The 20,440-nt window shown below is 35.4% G+C and overlaps 1 protein-coding gene across 1 annotated transcript in view; it reads left to right on the forward strand.

Moving 5' to 3' along the window:
• CC2D2B (coiled-coil and C2 domain containing 2B) overlaps positions 1-20,440 on the forward strand; it is a 121,482-nt gene that overhangs the window by 29,636 nt on the left and 71,406 nt on the right. The window contains exons 10-15 of the mRNA XM_044660203.1: positions 4,733-4,873; positions 8,045-8,153; positions 8,385-8,503; positions 17,123-17,300; positions 19,723-19,873; positions 20,293-20,440. Of these exons, the coding sequence (XP_044516138.1) occupies positions 4,733-4,873; positions 8,045-8,153; positions 8,385-8,503; positions 17,123-17,300; positions 19,723-19,873; positions 20,293-20,440 (846 nt within the window). The remainder of the gene's footprint in view (positions 1-4,732; positions 4,874-8,044; positions 8,154-8,384; positions 8,504-17,122; positions 17,301-19,722; positions 19,874-20,292) is intronic.

The following is a 20,440-nucleotide window of genomic DNA, read 5'->3' on the forward strand; positions in this document are numbered from 1 at the left end:
TACCCCCTCCCCCCATAGCCGATGCGCATTTCCACTGGTTTTAACATGTGTCATTGATCAAAACCTATTTCCAAATTGTTGATAGTTGCATTTGTGGTAGTTTCGAATCTACATCCCCAATCATGTCTGCCTCAACCCATGTGTTCAAGCAGTTGCTTTTCTTCTGTGTTTCCACTCCTGCAGTTCTTCCTCTGAATGTGGGTAGTGTTCTTTACCATAAGTCCCTCAGAACTGTCCTGGGTCACTGCATTGCTGCTAATACAGAAGTCCATTACATTCTATTTTACCACAGTGTATTGGTCTCTGTGTACAATGTTCTTCTGGCTCTGCTCCTTTCGCTTTGCATCAATTCCTGGAGGTCTTTCCAATTCACATGGAATTCTTCCAGTTTATTATTCCTTTGAGCGCAATAGTATTCCATCACTAGCATATACCACAATTTGTTCAGCCATTCCCCAATTGAAGGGCATACCCTCATTTTCCAGTTTTTTGACACCACAAAAAGTGTGGCTATAAATATTTTCGTACAAGTCCGTTTATCTATGATCTCTTTGGGGTACAAACCCAACAATGGTATGGCTTGATCAAAGGGCAGGCATTCTTTTATAGATGACACATAATAAATTCTGCTCCAACTTTTTATCTTGAATCTGTGTGTATCATCCTGCCTCAAATTTGTTTCTTGTAAACAACATATAGTAGGATTCTGGTTTTTAATTCACTCTGCTATCTGCTTCCTTTCAATGTGCGAGTTCATCCCATTCACATTCAGCGTTATGATTACTAACTGTGTATTGCCCTCCATCATATTATCCCCTTTAAATCCTGCTCTATTCCCTTTCTCTCTGTTCCTCCTCACCAGTATTTTGCTTTTTGTCACCTCCCTACTTCCCCCTACCTTCAATTTCCTCCCTCTTCCCTGTTCTTATTTCCCTCTACTTCTCTGTGGGGTAAAATAGAATTCTATGCCCCACTGAGTAGGATAAAATAGAATTCTGTACCACACTGAGTATACTTGTTTTATCTTCTCTGAGCCTTTTACAATGAAAGTAAAGTTTAAGCATTGCCTGTCACCACCCTTATCCTCCCCTCTCTATTATGATATTTCATACCTCTTTATGTAATATAATTTACCATATTCTATCTCTCTTTTTCCTTTTCTCTCAGTGCAATCCTTCTTTCTTTCACCCTGTGATTGATTTTTTACATATCATTCATATATATATATATATATCATATCATACATACATATCCTTCCATATCATCATATTTACATATATATCATAACATCAGAGTCAGCTTACTTCTCCACTCTCTTTCTGAGTAAATTCCTTCTCTCTTCTCTATTACTAAGGGTAATTTTGAGAATTACAAAAAACCTCTTTTCATGTAGACTTATAAACATGTATGATCTAAATATAAAATATATAAATATAAATATAAACCTTAATGAGTTCCTTAAATTTTCTCTTTTGTATTTACTTTTTTGGACTTCTCTTGTGTCTTATGTTTTGACTTCAAATATTTTGTTTGGGTCTGACTTATCCTTCAGGAAAATGCTTGGAAATCTTCTATCTTATTAAATATCCATTTTTCTCCTAAAAGAATATACTCAGTTTTGTTGGACAGGTGACTCTGGGTTGTAAACCCAAATCTTTTGCCTTCCTGAATATCATATTCCATGCCTTTTGATCCTTTAATGTAGAAGCCTCTAGGTCCTGTATGATCCTGATTGTAGCTCCATGGTATTTGAATGATTTCTTTCTGGCTGCTTGAGGTATTTTTTCCTTGACTTGGTGGCTCTTGGAATTTAGCTATTATATTCCTGGAAGTTGTCATTTGAAGATTTCTTTCTGGAAGTGATTTGTGAATTCTTTCAATTTCAATTTTATTTTCTTGTTTGAGCATCTCTGGGCAGTTATCTTGATAATTTCTTGTAATATGATTTCCAAGGTTTTTTCTTGATCATGGATTTTAGGTAGTCCAATAATTCTCAAATTGTCTCTCCTAGATCTATTTTCTAGGTCATTTGCTTTTTTTAAAATATTTCATGTTTTCCTCTATTTTTTCATTCCTTTGATTCTGCTTTATTGTTTCTTGATTTCTCATGAAACCATTAGTTTTCTAGATGGGCAATTCTGACTTTTAAGACCTGATTTTCCTCTGTCAGTTTTTTCCAGTTGGCCCGTTTCCTCTTACTTTACTTTAATTTCTTCTTGCATCACTTTCCTTTCTTCTTGTATCACTTTCATTTTGCTTTCCCATTTTTCCTCTGCCTCTCTTAATTGGTTTTTGAAGACCTTTTTGAGTTATTCCAGAATCTGTGTCCAGTCCATATTTTTTTTTGGACTTTGCAGGTGTTTCCTTTGCTTTCACTGTCCCCTTCTTCTTCTACCTTGCTCTTTGACTCCATAAAAATTCTTTAGAGTTAGGTGTTTTTTTGTTGTTTGCTCATTTTTGCTCTCTAATTATAGGTAGACTTGAGGGGATGATATGATGATCTGAGGCCTGAGAGCTCTGAGAGCCCCCTCCCCCTGCTGATTTAATTGACTCTGACATACTGATAGCTTAAAGACTTACCTCAGGCTTAGGTGTAAGCTTTTGATCTCACTCTGATCTTGATCAGGTCAGGGGCTGGTCAAATTCTAGCTTCATGCTTAGTCTCAAGTTTTTGGTTTCACAGTGTACTTGATCCAATCAGCACATCCTTGATTGTCCTGTCTTGGAGCTCCACCCTGAGCTTTAGGCAAAAAGATCAGTACTTAGTACTTAGTAATATTATCCACCCCAAAGTGTAAATTAAGTCCTTGTCCCAAACCCAGACTAGAATTTCCTGGGCTGGGGTTTGGACTTCTCCACAGGTTTGAAATTTCAAAGGTTATGGGTTGGCTTGTACCTCTATTTGCTTAGGCAGGGTCTCAGGGTCTGGATGTTGGTTCGGGCATAGGTTCTTGAACCTTGGACAGCAGTTGTGGGCTGAGAGTATGTGGCTCACTCTTGGGTTGCTCTTTCCTCCTTGCTACAGCTTCTTGCTGGGTCTATTCTCCTCTCACCCCAGTGCCCCAGGTGTTTGTTGCCTACCTTTTGGGTTTTTCTTTTCTTAAAAGTTGTTTAACTCTGTCTCCTTGTTGATTTTTTCACCCCATATTCGTTTTGTGGCAATATTTTAATCTTTGTCAGAGAAGATTCTCATAGTATCACAGAGCTGCTGAGGATTACTCTGCCATCTTGGCTCCACTCCCAGAACTACAACTGGTTTTCTTTGGAAGTAGTGGTTCCCCCTTCAATCCTGACCTTGTCAGAGGTTTTTAAGCAAAGACTAGATGACTAACTTATCAGGAATATTATAGAGTAGAATCTTGTTCAGGGAGAAAGAAAGGCCTAAGGAAAAGGTCTGGATAAGTTGTGGGTGGGATGGAGTGGGAAGTTAGATCTGTGAGAAATCAAGATTCAGTATAATAACACTAGAAAGGTTCTATTTATTTACATCAAACAATAATCCAACTAAGAATTAGCTCAGAGAGTTTTTGAGAAATTCCACAAATAATAGTTTTAGAAATTTGGTGGGTATGTGAAATGCTAATAAGTTATGGATGGTATTGTAAATGTTCCTTCCTCAAAACGAACATAGTCCTTTTGTGGCCACTGATCCACATCCCTGATTCTAGTGTCTTTGGGATTCCTATTACGGTCCCAGGAGTTTAGGAATGTTTCCAAGGGTCTTCACTTTTTTTTTTAGTATAATTTTAATTTTTTTAAAAATATTTTTCCATGGTTACATGATTCATGCTTTCTTCCTCCCCTTTTTCCTCCCCCTCCCAGATTTGACAAGCAATTTCACTGTGTTATACATGTATTATCACTCAAAACATATTTCCATATTACTCATTTTTTAAATAACGTAATCTTTAAAAACCAAAACCCTAAATCATATACTCACATAAACAAGTGATAAATCATATGTTTTCTTCTGGATTTCTACTCCCACCTTTCTTTATCTAAATGTAGATAGCATTCTTTCTCATAAGTCCCTTGGGATTGTCCTGGATGTTTTTAGTAGCAAAATCGATTACATTTAATTGTCCACAGTGTTTCAGTTACTGTGTATAATGTTCTCCTGGTTCTGCTTATTTCACTCCACATCAGTTCATGTAAGTCTGTCCAGTTCTTTTAGAAATCAAGCAGTTCATCTTTCCTCATAAGACAATAATATTCCATCACCATCATATACTAGGGTTTGTTCAGCCAATCCCCAAGTGAGGGACAACCCCTCATTTTCCAATTTTTTGCCAACAGCCTTAACTTTTAAAATAAATCAGCCATTCTCAGAATTTTACTGAAATGGATCAAATATTCAAGTATTTGAATGCATTATCATGGCCTTTTCAGATTTGATTTAATTTAACCCTTTCCCTTGGGTTTGAGGGGATGATTGAATAGCAAACTGTAACAAAGTGGGGGCTTTAAGCTTCACCACAGCAAGAAAAATGTTAGGGAAGAATTTTGCTGTTCACTGGTTCATACTTGGCAACTTTTCTCTTAGTAAATGAATAAATAAAAAACTGGTGCATGAACATAGATGCAGAGGAAAGTTTTCTGAAATATTGTGAAGGCTAACATGTGTGCTCTCCTACTTCCCCTATCAACATTCCTCCTTTGATTCTGGCATCCTTCCCTCTTAGAAGTCTCCTTTAGGGTTGGTAAAAATAATTGATTCTTATGATTATTATAGTAATACTAAACAGCTATATGACTTGGAACAGAAGAAGGATATCTCTTTGTTGCATAATATGCTGAAGACTTGGAAACAAATTAAAGTTCTCCGTCGACAGCAAAGATTTACAAGCACACCAGTAAAGTTGCAGTTTCAAAAGTGAGTGACCACATTTCATTGCTCCTGTTACTACACATAAGTAACTTGGGATCCACTTGGGTTAAATCTACCCATACTGTCAGCAAAAGCAATGCAGAGAGAAAACCTTGGCATGTTGGGATGATGATGAAGGGGTAGTAGTTACTCTCATCACTTTCCCAACTTTCCCTCATTTAAGAGCTTTTAGAGAAATATTTTAAAAAAGGAGGTCCTAGGTGTGGCTTGGGCAAGTCTCTTCACTCCCATTGCCCAAACCTTACTGTTCTTCTGTCATGGAACTAATACACAGTATTAATTCTAAGACAGAAAGTAAGGGTTTTTAATTTTTTTTTAAGAGAAAAAGGAGGCCAAAGAAGTAATAGCCACTTGACTTCTTCAGGATAAGGACATTTCCTTCAATATCTGTTGTTAAACTGGAATAACACAGAACTATTAAATAGTCAGAAAAAAGTACTCTTTAGTTAAGGAGAAGGGGTGAGTGCTTAATTAGGCCTCCTCACCAAGTTGCACAAACCCACACAGAGTTCCAAGACTCTGGCTGCTCTGGCCACTGACCCTTGGGAATGACACCATTCTAGATGAAAACTTCAAAGAGCCATTAAAAATGGGAAACCTATATACCTCTTGGAGAACTGTGGACACAAGAGTATAGTTGATTGACTTTACAATGGTAATAAAGAAATTGAGGAGTCCTAGACAGGAATAACATTGAGAGGCTGAAGCTTTACAATGGACACAAAAGGGAAAGATCAAGCCAAGAGCTGGGCTACCTCAGTAAAGGTCTTTGCTAACAGGGAGAAACCATTGGGACAAAAAGACATACTTAACACCTGATGGGATTAGCACTCCCCACCTAAACTCCTTTAAGGTCTGTTGTTAGTCTGAGACTCCTGAGACTTTCCCCTTAGGGAGAAACTTTCTGGTGACAAAGTCAAACTTGAGGTTTTCACCATCAAGCTAACTAAACTGGGGGGTCATCGGATCTCACTAGGCTACAAGTTTGAAGGTTTCTAGATTCCACCTCGACACTGTCTATGCCAGTGATGGGCAACCTTTTGAGCTTGGTGTGTCAAAATTAGCCAAAAAACGAGTATAACTCAGGTGGTGTGTCACTTCGAGAAAAAAAAAACACCATAATTTCATGATATGTATAGTTTAAATAACAGAAATATATAATTGTAATATATAACTATTTAATAAAACAAAATAGGTAAATTAATATAGGCAGAATTGTCATCTGTAGTGCAAAGAGTGTCTACAGTATACTATAGCAAATGTTTCATCTTCGGCATGTGGCCCCATACTTCTCTGTATGCAGCCATATGCAGCCACGTGTCATTGAAAATGGCTACACATGTCAGTGCTGGCATGTGTCATAGGTTTGCCATCACTGGTCTATGGCATCAGCAGTACTGAACTAGTGGTAGGTGATTAAATCATGGCAACAATGAGCCAGTAAGCAATTATTAAGTACCTACTATGTGCTTGCCACTGTACCAAGTGCTGAGGATGGCCCTTAAGAAGCTCATAGGAGAGACAACATGCAAACCACTGTGTACAAGCAATATATATACAGGATAAATTGGAGATAATATGAGAGGGAAAGCACTGGCATTAAGGATTATGTTCATCTTGTTCATTGTTCCTAACAACCTGATGACTGATGGTGGGTAAAGTACCCTCCTTTCTGCTACCTATAAATCTGTTAAGTCCTAAAGTTTTATAAATGGAATTGTTAAGTATCCTTTGGGCTCTTAACCTCTCCAAGCAATCTATTTGAGTACTAGGCCAAGGGTAATGTCAGGGAGATAATTCTAGGCATACTTTCTCCACAAATCCCCTTAGCTTTAAAGGACATTGGAAACTATTTTTTTAAATTTTTATTTTGAATATTTTCACATAGATATATATTTCATGTTCTTTCCCTCTCCCCTAACTCCTCCTAACTCCCCTTAGCCGATGCACAATTCCACTGGGTTTTACATGTATCCAGATGAACATTTACAAGATCAAGACCTAATTCCATATCATTAATAGTTGGATTAGAGTTATCATTTATTGTCTGCATCCCCAATAGTATCCCCATCAGCCCATGTGTGCAAGCAGTTGTTTTTCTTCTGTGTTTCTCCTCCCACAGTTCTTCCTCTGAATGTGGCTGGTTTTCTTTCTCATAAGTCCCTCAGCCTTGCTCTGGATCCTTGCATTGCTGCTAGTAGAGAAGTCCTTTATGTTCGATTGTGCCACAGTGTATCAGTCTCTGTGCACAATGTTCTCCTGGATCTGCTCCTTTCACTCCGCATCAGTTCCTGGAGGTCATTTCAGTTCACATGGAATTCCTCCAGTTCTTTATTCCTTTGAGCACAATAGTATTCCATCACCAACAGATACCACAATTTGTTCAGCCATTTCCCAATCAAAGGACATTCTCTCATTTTCCAATTTTTTGCCACTACAAAGAGCGCAGCTATAAATATTTTTGAACAAGTCTTTTTCCTTATTATCTCTTTGGGGTATAATCCAAGCAGTGCTATGGCTGGAGACTTTGGAAACTATTTGAAGGTCCTTTGACAATCTAGGACCAGCTTAATCCTGAAGTGAAACTCCTGGGAACAATGTAGGCCTCTCAATATGTTCTCTGAGATGTTCTTAGGGACTAATCTCTTTGAAGATCCCTCCAGGTTTGGCAGCTTGGCTATGGTTTTTAAATGTTCTAATAGGCTACAGCTATGCTAATATTGAACTGACTCCCTAAGAAGTCCAATTTAGTCTACCTAATGGGTTATTAAGTTGCTAAGGAAGCCTTTCTTCATGCCATTAAATATTATGTTTCCTAAATAATCTGGCCTTGAAGTCAAGAGAGATTTGGACTTGAATCTTGTTCTTGATACTTACTAACCTTAGGACTCATTGGACTGTCATGTAATTTTGTTGAAACTAAGCTTTTTTGTCTATAGGGATCCTTGGAGTACCTACTCAGTTTTAATGAAACTCCACTAAAAATATATATGAAGAACTTTGCAAACCTTAAAGTAATAAATAGATGCTATTTAGCTCTGATGATTTACATGATGCACAATTATTTTTTATAAAAGATTTATTTTGTAAATCTCTAATAATTTAAACATTTCTCCAGTTAGAATATTTTAAATATTTTTATTTATGCTCAACTAGGTTAAAAATTGATATAATTGATGAAAAGGAACAAGAAGAATTAACAAAAGTATCTGAAACGGAGACAAAGTTCAAAGGAGAAGACTCTAAGAATGGGGAAAAGCAAGAGGTACTTATGTTTTAAAAGAAGTTAAATTAAACCAGTTTCACCAACCAAAATGGTTCATTGTTAGATAGTAGAGGAAAATTATACCTAAGAAAAATATTGTAGATCATGAGAAATGTAATTTTAAATAACTTCATTCTTGAATCTAGGAAATTAAAGTACAAAAGTCATCAGAATGCAAAAGCTATGAACATCTATTATAAATTATGAAAAAAATTGTTTACTAATTTGCAGAGCCTTTCATATTTAACATCAGAATTTGAAGAAACAGAATTTGAAGGAATACAACAACCTACTTTAATACCACAACTTTCTTTGACTACAGAAGTAACAAATTTGTACAAGTGTTCTGAGTAAGTTAATTTTTGTATGATTAAGTTTATTTTAAAATATTTCTTTTATTCCCAGAAATATTTAAACTATTTTTCCATATCCTATTCTGTATCCTACCTACTTTTGTCACATTGATTTTTTTAAAACTAGGACTGTTGAAGAATAAAAGTACTTGGGGGAAAAAAAAAACTATCTTTCTGGTTAAAAATTCCCAGGCTCTTCTAGAAAGAATCTCTAGTAGAGGTCTTCTCCTGGGAAAAGTTTTGTTGGTCTAATTCTATTATTTATATGACTCTTCTCCACTATAACTTTCTCTTTCTAACCCTTCAATAATACTGTATGTTCACATAAGTTTTACCTACTTAACACACTAATCCTTTTAGATTTTCGAAGACAAAGCAAGTCAAAGTATTTGTCCAGGGACCTCATAGTGTGGTTATGAAGGTGTAATTATATTTTCTTTAATAACCCTCCTTTTCCTTTTCTCACTGTCTACTGGTTGTCATTACTTTCTCCATTCTCTTCTCCCTCATAACTGAGGAAGAGCAAACAGACAGCAGAGGAAAGGTCAAACCTAAACCCAAAGGGGCTTTAAAACTAGATCTTCTTTTTTATTCACACCATGATCTGCAGAATGTAGAAAATGGGCTAAGAGAATGTAGAAAATGGGTTGAAGTAGACTATCCTGAGGGTTGTTCAGAATCTACATAATATGCTAAAATAATAAATTTAAGCTTATATATAAACTTTTGCCTTTCACAACTTATTCCATTCACCTTTGCAGTTTCTGATGGGTACATAATAGTCTTGTGTTATTCAAGTTTCTTTTCCCTTATTTTTGATGATCCTTCTCTTTGTTGTTTGCAGAATTTGATGTTTGACATTGAAATTGTTAAATTTTTCTACTCTGTCTTGGGGTTTGTAGTAGAGGGGTTTGAGGAAGTGATTATAGGTGATTTTATTGGCATTTTGTTTTCTATTTTGAGAAGTTCTAAGCAATTTTTTGTTTTATTTCTTGCTTTATATTATTTAGATTTTTTAGTCATGTTCTTTATATTGTAAGAGGGGAAAATGGAAATTATTATGGTTGGACTAGATATTTAAGGTTTGGCCATTAGAAATCAAGTAACTCAATTTCAAAATAAAATAGACCCAAGTCAGGATGACTTTTATGGTAGTTTATCTACAATTTGGAAGGTTGAAGGTAGGGAAATTGAGAGAGAGAGAAACTCTGACCCAGACCAGAGGCACAAACCAGGTAGGGATTCAAAGGCCCCAGCAGAGGGGGCATTGAGGTTAATTAAACAAGGCTTCTAGCCACAAGGCCTCCTCTGAGAGGCCTCCTTGAGGCTAGAGCCTCCAGAAACGCCAAGGGAAGAGAAAGAGAGTCAACCTGACTTACCCACATGACAATTCAAAGGGAAGCAGTCTGAGGTCTCATCAGAAATCCTTCAATACCAAGTTCAAAGTGCCAACAGCCCCCACAGGAAGTTACCATCATGTTTAAAAGATAACAGCTTTTGTCACTTTCTGCATCCACCTCCAGTTTCAAGTGGACAAATGACAGCCTCAACACTGTTTTGGACTGCCCAGGGGGCATTGTTTTTGATTTGTCACTTACTATCAAATGTGGGTCACAGACCTTCCCCCTCCCTACTTAATTCTAAATTGGGTGGAGTGACATTATTCCTGGTGGCTAAAGTCTAAAGAATGAATGAAGTTAATCTAATTCCATTTACACAATCCCCCCTGATGATCCTTCGGTGCCTAGTCACCCCAAGTGCTTACTTTACATAATCATCTTGTACCCACAAAGGTCTTCTAACTACAATAGTTAGAGAAGAGGGGAATGGAAGAGAAAGAAAGCAAAACCAATGTTTTGCTAGGCGCACTGACAAAAAAACAATTGGGGGCAGTCCCCTTTTGGCATAAAAATGTACATTTAAAGTAACTTCGGTCCTCTTCAGTTCAATCAATTATACCCCAAAGTTCATTCTAGATCTCTTGAAGCAATGTAGATTCTTCAGGCATCTTTCTGCAAACAGTTCATTGAAAATTTTTCTCGAACAAAAATTAAAATCTAGGATTTTTATAAAAATATAATTCCCCTCTGAAGAGGGTGTTTAAAAAAGAAACACCCAGATCAGCTCAGGATATAGACTATTGATCTTTAAGTTGTTTCTATATAGCCTGTTATAGAGATCAATGTATTTTTCCTACACAGGGATCATGTCCCCTTTTAACACGATTGCTTTTCACTTCTTTTCTTTGAAAGTATCCTTTGATAAAGATTTTTTTCTCAATTTTTCTCTCTTTTGCCTCTTTGAAGAAACTCACTACCATGGATTGAAGTTTTTCCATTCTGTTAATTATTTCTCCTGTACAGGCCATATATTCTGCCATTTGTTTTCTTTTTTACTTCTTTTCAAGTTCTAATTTCTCTCTTGAGACATCTGAGTACATCTTGCTATGGTTCTTTGCTCTCTTTTGGATGCACAAGACCCTTTTTGAATGCATAAGTTTTTTGTTTAGTTTTCCTTGTCTTGCAACATCTATTTAGAAATGTTAAAAGTTATTTAGATGTCCTGGTGGCCATCTAAAATTCCAAATGTTCTGAATTTTGGAAATCAAACCATTTAGATTCAGGGTTGTGTCTAAACACCTTTTTATTGTTGTTGTTGTTATTATTACAAATAGTGACCAATGAATGACAGACACAGCACTCTTTATAGTTTTTTTTTTCAAAATTGCCAAAACCAAAAGTAGTTTCTTTTTCTTTCTAGCATTTTGTCACCACCAGCAATTAGGTCTGATTTGTTTCTATGTTTATATCATCCCTATTGATTTATCTGCTTCTGTTCTGTGTTTTTAGCTATTTTTTCTTCATGAAATCTTTCATGATTTTAGTCTTTTCCCTCCCATATATTCCCTTGTCATTCACTTTCTAACTTCATCCCCTTTCGTGGCAGATCTCCCTTTGGATTTCAAAGTTGACTCAGCCTCCTCTCATATTTGAGAATTTACTTTTCACCAGCCTCAGTCTCTGCCCCAGAAAGTTTCTAGAGGGACAGCTCTAGACACAACTAGATGCCAATACATTTTTCTTCAGCACATGGTACAGCCCCACATATATGTAGATTAGTGCCCAGTCTTCCCACTGTGTTTAGATCTCTTGCTAAGCACTGTCAACTGAGGCAAAACATGTAGTCCTTGCTTTCTATATTTCCTCCTCATTTTCACTGGGACAGACACTGGGAAAAGACATTGTTTGTTTGTGTGTGTGTGTGTGTTGTGGATAGGGTGGGGTCTGTGTAGCACTCCACTGAGCCCAAGAGAAAAACTTAGCTAGGCCTAGTTCTGTCCACCCAAAGGTCACTTGGGGCAGAGACCTAAGCTGGTGGACTGTGAATTGCCCAGCATAAGAGGAGGCTGAGATGCTTTGAGATCCATCACTCAAGGAAACCATCTCTAGAGGAAAGAGAGTTAGGAAGTGAGAAATAGAGGAAAATCAAGTGGGAGTAAGGGGACCAAAATTATCAAAGATGTCAGGAAGAAGAAAAATCCAAGATCTTTAATGTAAGCAACAAATTCAAAGAGGGTATACATTAACATCAGAAGGAAATATGGCCTCCATATTTAGTAAACAAGTTCAGGTCTCTATGAATATGCAAAACAAAGGAAAATTATCCAACATTTGATGAGACAGAGGACCCAGTGGAATGTGAGGGGAAATTTGGGACCACAACACACCATTTCTGAGTGCTTCCACAGAGAAAAGAGAATTATTAGAGCAGAATTTATGGCTTATACCACAAAAATAAAATAGAAAAACTAGAGTATGCCATGGTAAGTCTCTCCATAGAAACAAAAGAGGAATATAGGTTTGAAGTACAAATATGCAGAAGTGGAGGAGAATCTAGAAGAGAAATGAGAACAATAACATAAGGAAAATGTGTTCATTCTGCAAGCAAAATCTACTGATCTTGAAGATAGAATGTAAAGAGACATCTAAAGATCATTAGTCCCTCAGAAAAATATGACAGGTAAAAAAAACTACTTAAAACCATAATAAAGGAAATAAACAGATGAGAAATTGCTTAGAATTTTGGAACATAGAAAATGAAATGCCAAATGAAAAAAATCATATATTCTCTTCAGAAAAAACCCAAGGCCGCTGACCTCCAAAACATATGGTAGTTAAATTTAACAATTCAGTTAGAAACAAGAAGTTCTACAAGAAATCAAGATAAACACCTTCAAATACAAAGGAAGGGAGATTTGAAGACAAGACTACTCTGCATCCACTAGCAATGTGGGAAGGAATGGAATATAATGTGTTCATAAGAACAGCGAAGCCCAAGATTCTGTCCAGTGTCCAAATCTGAACTTAATTATACATGAAAAAAGATGGATTTTCAATAATAAACAGGTATTTGAAAAAAATTTAGGAAGAAAACAAGAACCAAAGAGATTAATTGCTTCTTGAATACTTTAAATGACAGAAAAGAAAGAGTATTAAATAAATGCAGCTTCCAAGAATAGCAGCAACAAAAGAATGACAGCAGAGAGACCAAAGAAACTCTTTCTAAATGTACACAAGGAGGCAGGGGTGAAGGCAGAAGTCCAGTGGGCATAACAGTGAAGAGATGGGCCTGGGGCAACATAGAACCTGGTAGCACCCTTCCTCCAAATAAGTTGGTGGATTTTTTGTTTTTGTTTTGTTTGTGAGACAGCCTTCCAATATAGAAGGGTATGTGAAAGAGAGGAGGAGTGAAGGGAGATAGAGAGGATGTGATGTGCTCAGGTAAAATTGAGGGTGAGCAATGAGGGGAAACTAATAAGTTTTAGAAAAATAAGAGCCTGAGAGGAGGCTGGATGAGGAGGAGAGGGAAAAGATTGAAAAAGAAGGGAAAGGAAGGAGACCTTTCTTTGATGGTGGGAGAGGTTCTTCCATCAATGAATACCTCAATGCTTGAAGAGAGAAGCTCTGAGAAGGAAGATGGAAACCTTGTCTTGGGTGCGGCATGACAGGAGTTCAAGGGGAGGAGAGGAAGGAAGGGAGAATTTGCTTGACAAATTAAGAGTTTAAAAAAATGGAGAAGAAGGATTATATATCCAGATAAAAATAGGAGGACAAAATGAACTAAGAAGCAAAACCATAAAAGGAAAGAGGAAACAAACAAGAAGAAGGGATAAGGAGTAAGGTGAAGAAAACCAGTGGGAATGATCCTACTTTAAAAAAAGATTAAAGCAAAATAACTGAAGGAACACAATACTGTATTTAAAGCAGAAGGGGGTGGGAATCATTCCTTGTAAAAAATCCAAAATTAAGAGAAATAGAGGAAAATATAAATTTAACTCTCATTTAAATATGTATTCAAAAAGTGACAGATTAGATAAGAAAACAAAACCCTACAATCTGCTGTTCAAGAAACATATTTAAAAAACTGAGACATCCAGCCATACCACTGCTGGGTTTGTACCCCAAAGAGATAATAAGGAAAAATACTTGTACAAAAATATTTATAGCCATACTCTTTATGGTGGCAGAAAATTGGAAAATGAGGGGGTATCCATCAATTGGGGAATGGCTGAACAAATTGTGGTATCTGATGGTTATGAAATACTATAGTGTTGAAAGGAATGATGAACTGGAGGAATTCCATGTGAACTGGAAAGACCTCCAGGAACTGATGCAGAGCAAAAGGAGCAGAACCAGGAGAACATTGTACACAGAGACTGATACATTAAGGCACAATTGAATATGATAGACTTCTCTACCAGCAGCAATGCAATGACCTAGGATAATCCAGAGGAACTTATGAGAAACAATGCTGTCCACATCCAGAGAAAGAACTGTGAGAGTAGAAACACAGAAGAAAAACATGATTGATCACATGGTTCAATGGGGATATTATTGGGGATGTTGACTTTAAATGATCACTCTATCACAAATATGAATAACATGGAAATAGGTTTTGAACAATGATGCATGTATAACCCAGTGGAATTTCTTGTCAGCTCTGGGAGGGGGGAGGGAAGAAGGAAGGGAAGAATCATGAATTATGTAACCATAGAAAAATATTCTAAAAATTTTAAAATTAAAAAAAGAAAGTTAAAAAACTAAATTTAAAAAAGATTAGGGGAAAAAAAGAGATATGTATAAAATAAAACTGAGAGGATGGGGAAAAAATTATTCTACATTAAGTGAATCCAAAAAGGCAAGAGTTGGAATCATACCATCTGGCAAAACAAAAACAAACATTCAAAAAGTTAAAAAAGGAATAAAGAGGGAAACTACATTATCCTGAAAGGGACCATAGACAACAAATCAATATCATTAATAAACTTAAAATACTGCAAATAGCTTAGTATCCAAATTGATAAAAGAAATACTATCTGAGCTATAAGAAGGCATAACAATAAAACAGTAGTGACAAGAGACTTCAGTATCCCTCTCTCAGTTTTGAATGAGTCTAACAAAAAGATAAACAAAAAGGAAAATCTGGAAATGAAGAAATTGTTGGATAAACTAGATTTAAAAGATTTATGGCATCTTCTAAATGAGACTGAAAAGAATGTTTTCAGCATGACATGGAAATTTTATGAAAGCTTTATTAGAACAAAGAGATATTTATGCAAACAAATGTAAAACAGCAGAAATGGTTAATAACAGCCAGTATGCAAGAAAAATAATAATTGGTCTAGGAATTACAAACAAAATATACAGACCCAAATGGAGACAACACTGAAATCCTAAAAAAAAAAATGGGTCAAAGAACAAATCATAGAAACAATAATTACATAAAAAAATGATAATGATGGGAAAATATTACAAAATTTCTAGGATGGAGCTAAAGCAGTCCTCAAGGAAAAAAATCACATAGGTAGTCCAGTGGTTGGAGCACCAAACCTGGAGTCAGGAAGATATATCCCTAAGTTCAGTGCCTCAGACACCTAATAGCTGTATAATCTTGGACAAATCACTTAATCCTATTTACCTCAGTTTCTTCATCTTCATATGAACTGGAGAAGGAAGTGGCAAACCATTCCAGTATCTTTGCCAAGAAAACTATAACTGGGGTCATAAAGAGTTGGACACAACTGAAAAGAATAAGAACAAAATAGACACTTAAAAAATAGAAAAACAGAGGATTAGTGAATATGCATTTCAAACATTAGAAAGGCAACAAATAAACCAAAAATAAGCACAAAAGAGGAGATATTAAAATTTTGAGGGGAAATAGATCAATTGGAAACAAGCAAAAAAAAATACCTTGGCCATGATGCCTAACTTGTGAGAGGAAGAGCATCCCTGACTTTTATGACCATGACATAGTTTTTCTTTCACTGGTCAAAGCCTGTTCCTCTAATGAATCTTCTACCAGTCCCATCTTTAGTCCCATTTTAGTCTTAAGATCATTAGAAGAATTGAGATAAGAAACAGGTTATGCCCTCATTAAATGAAAACTAACTAGGTGGCAGAGTGGATAGAGCACTGGACACAGGACCTGGAGTCAGGAAAACCCAATTTCAAATCTAGCCTTAGACACTTACTGGCTGCATGTCTGGGGAGAATTTTTTGCCTGCATGTCTGGGGAGAATCTTTGCCTCATTTCCTCATCTATAAAATGAGTTGGAGAACAAAATGGGAAACCATTATAGTATCTTTGTCAAGAAAATCTCAAATGGGATCACAAAGAGTCAGATGTTACTGAAAAACTACCAAACGCCACCTTATTAAAAAAAAAAAAAAACATTTCTGCTCTTTACATTCTGTGCTTCCTTCATTTGGACTTGGGGAGAGAGGAGATAAGTTCCTATCTAAAGAAGCCTAAAAAAAAAAACTAAACAATAGATGTGCTAGGCACATTGTATTACACATACTGTCAATTCTTGCCAAATAAACTTATAGTGTGTATGTGTGTGTTTAAAAAGGTAAGAAAATCCTTTTGAATTCCAGCTTGATGGCCCACCCCACTCCTTTCTCTCCACGTTGATCTTTTAGGCATTTGTTAGGCAAATACTATAATGACCTCTGTAAATTATGACTTGAATGAATGAATTTTGATATCCTAGTTTGAAAATATATTCTTGAAAACAACAAAATCCAACTTGCTTCTAAAAATTCTATAATAATATATAACTTTTTTTACACTAATTTAGTAGGTTGGCCTCTTTTCAATTTGATTGAAAAGGAGATATTTTAGGTACTAGGGTAGAAAGACTTCATGTGCGTTGTAAATGCAAGAGATCTTGCATAAATCCTGCATTACAGCATTGGGTGGCAGACTACATATTTTCCCAAAGAACCAACCTACCTAAATCTAAAAAGGCTCCTTACTTACTCTTAGAGGTGACAATTATTTTCAACTCCAGAAGTTATTGGTGGAAGTGATTATCAGGCCTGAGGCTATTCCAATGGTATTACAGATCCTTGAAGTTCTGAAATAGATAGCAGAGGTTAAAACTTATATTCAAGAAAATTTTTGGCTTTTAAAATATATAATGTACATCCTCTAATGCTAGCACAATCACATGTTGTTTTGTCAGGTTAAATATTGAAAGGAACTTTTTTTTTTGCATTCATTTTACTTTCCTAGGGTGATTTAAATGTTTATTAATTTCTAAATTTTTAGGAATGAGCAAAGAAGGAGAGCCAGAATTCAAAAGCTTAAATATTTTATTAAAATATTTTACAATGACAAACAGGTTTCTTGCACTTCAGCATCTCCCTTGCAGCTGGATTTTAAAGTCATGTTTCAGCAGATTTTCAATATTCAATTAATAAACTGGCCTGAAACTATTCGCTTAGAGGTATGCTATTATAATTTCTTGACCACTTTACTTTTTAATAGTGTACTTTAAGAATTATTCCCTATTACTAGTCTAGACATATGTATATATATACATATATATATGTGCACACATATATACATATATAAAATGTCTTTTTTATAATGCAATTTTATTTTGATTTGTGACTATAATTATGGTTTAAAAGACATTAAAATAGCCTTTTATGAAATGAGGTAACACATATAAAGCAATATATATGTTAACTGTCATTTAACCATTGCATGTGAAAAAACTGATTTTATAGGTAGTTTGCAACAGTTTCTCATGCTTTGTAAATCTTCATTTGTGCTATGATTTTACTATTATTCAGCTATAGCTGAGGAAGAATGCCATTGTTTATTGCATAATGTAAATGCTATAACAATTGTAAAAATAGCAGGTCTACTCCAGCCATGGCTGCAAACTTCCAATTTTTTGCAAGAGAAGAAAATATGAGAGGGATGGGAAAGAATGGAGACTGAATGGGAAAGACCAATGATTACTACAGGGCAGCAGGGAAAAGAAGAAGAAAAGACACCAGGAATTTGTTACAAACAGAAATTAAAAATATTTCTTTGGGTACCTTTTACTTTTAAAGTTTCAATTGCTTTGATGAATAAGATGCTGGGGTTATTTTCCTTATTCTAACTATCATTCTTTTATCATCCCATAAAAAACTCTTTAATTGTTGATAATACAGGATTTGTTGATAATCTACTGCTTTTCTGTAAAGAGGCATACAGTATGCAGTAGAATACAAATCCACCATTTGCTATTTTAAAACCTCAACTTCTTTCTTGTATATGGTAGATAATAAATATTTATATTAAGATAAATATATTTATTATATTTATATGTATAAAATAAAATATTCATATTAAAATAAATAAATAATGCCCAATAAATATTTGTTAAATTAGTTAATGTAGCTTTTAATGAACTAATTTGTGGTAGGAAGGTAGGCATGATGATTCATTTATCAACCAACATTTACTAAGCACCTATTAATGTGCCATAGAATGTGAGATCCTTGAGGGCAAGGACTGGTATCTTTTGGATCTAGTACAAAGCTTGATGCATAGGAGACTCTTGGTAAGTCCTTGTTGAATGAATGAATGAATGAATGAATGAATGAATGAATGGCAAGTACTTTTCTCATTGCTTGAAGAGAAAGAGGAACTGGAAGCAGTGTCTGGATGCAGATATACTTTTATATGTATGTATGTGTATACATATATATATATACATACACACACTCATATATGTACATATATGTGTGCTAAATATATATATAGCATAGGTTATAAAGAAACAACTAGTATTTGACTACTAAAAAGTTCCAATTTTATAGGTGTACAGTCAATTTATCTTATAACATTTTATGATATATTTATCATACTCTGTGAAATAGACATATCTTCTGTAATTCTGGTTTTTGTTCTTTGAAGCCAGGAATAACAATATACACTTAAATAGTAGTACTTATGTATTCACTTATTTGGTTCTCCCAACAATACTATGTGGTTCATAGTTCAAATATTATCTCCATTTCAAAGATAAGGAAATTGAAGCATAAAGCTACAAGAATCAAAGTCAAAAATCAAACCTAAGTCTTTGGATTCTCAAGTCCAGTGCTCTTTTCAATGTGCCATGCAGAAATTATTTAAGCTACAGGTAATAAATGTAATAGTACACTTCTTTCATAAACATCTACCTGGAGTGCTCTGAAACAATGCCTCTCTTACACGCTTTAGTTTTTAGCGTGATCATATGGCATAGTAGAAAGAGAACTTGATTAGGAACCAAGAGACTAGAGTTCTAGCTTCAGCCCTGTCAATAACTAGCTATGAGACCTTGACCAAATCACTTTACCTTTTGGGGTTTCAGTTTCTTCACTTACAAAAAGGTTTGGTCTCAACCAATGTTCTCAGTATGGGAAATAGGGCCTCTTTCAGGAGGTCCGTGAAGTCAGAACTATTAACACAATAAAACTAAGATGTTTTCATTTTTTTTAAAACCTTACTTTCCATCTTAGAATTAATACTGTATGTTGGTACCAAGGTAGGCAATGGGGGTTAAGTGACTGTCACACAGCTAGGAAGCATCTGAGGGCAGATATGAACCTAGGACTACTCCTCTTTATGTCTGGCTCTGAATCCACTGAACTACCTAGCAACCCTCTATGTTTTCATTTAAAATACAGAAACTATCAATAGCTAAAATTCACACAAACAAAAATTGTGGCATCCTCAATAATTTTTAAGAGTTTAAAAGGTCCCAAGACAAAAAAGTTCAAGAATTTCTGGTCTAGATGATCTAAAGTTTTCTTCAACTCTAAACTGTTAAGATTCCAACTACAAATTACCTGTTCCCAGTGTGATTTCATTTGTCTTATATTTAGGTTTATGAAATAAGTAAAAGGACAAGCTTACTGGCCAAAATATATCTGCCTATACCCAGCAACACTGCACTGAAAAGCAAAGCTGTTTTGGAACAGTCAGAGTTTAGCTGTGATAAACTAGTCGTACCTGAATGTGGAGAAGTAGGAAGCAGTGAGTTCATTACAAATTGAATTTTCTCTTTGTATTTTCAAACTACTGTAGCTACAACTTTTTAAAATTCTCTATTAAATGTTGAGCTATTATTATATGTATTGGTAGAGAGAGTACAGGTACCAGTGAAATCACTGAGCAACTATTCTAGTCTGTATAGCCAAGTGTTACCCTGTCCTTTGTGCTCCCAGTTAGTAAACCTCTATATCAGAGTGCTTCACCCCAGCAACTAAAGGGCCTAGCAGAAGTATGTCCTTAGTAAAATTCCTTAATTCTAGATGTGTGAGGTTTTTACTTCCAAATATAAGTTCTAAACTGTCTTTTGTTTTTGTTTTTTAATTTAAAACTGTAGAAACTTTTTTTTAAATTGAGGAATAACTCCTTTTTTCCCACTTTGCTCTCTTTTTTTTGATATACAGATGTACCTTTTCTTCTTGATGTGACTGGAAAAGAAGAACTTTGCCTATTGACATCTGGAAAACTAAGCTATTCTTTATCATGGGCATTAGATGAAAATGGCATCCCTTTAACCCCTATGTCCCAATCACTAAGTTCTGTCTGCCACAG

The sequence above is a fragment of the Gracilinanus agilis genome, chromosome 2 (genome assembly GCF_016433145.1).
Source record: "Gracilinanus agilis isolate LMUSP501 chromosome 2, AgileGrace, whole genome shotgun sequence".
Lineage (NCBI taxonomy): Eukaryota > Metazoa > Chordata > Mammalia > Didelphimorphia > Didelphidae > Gracilinanus > Gracilinanus agilis.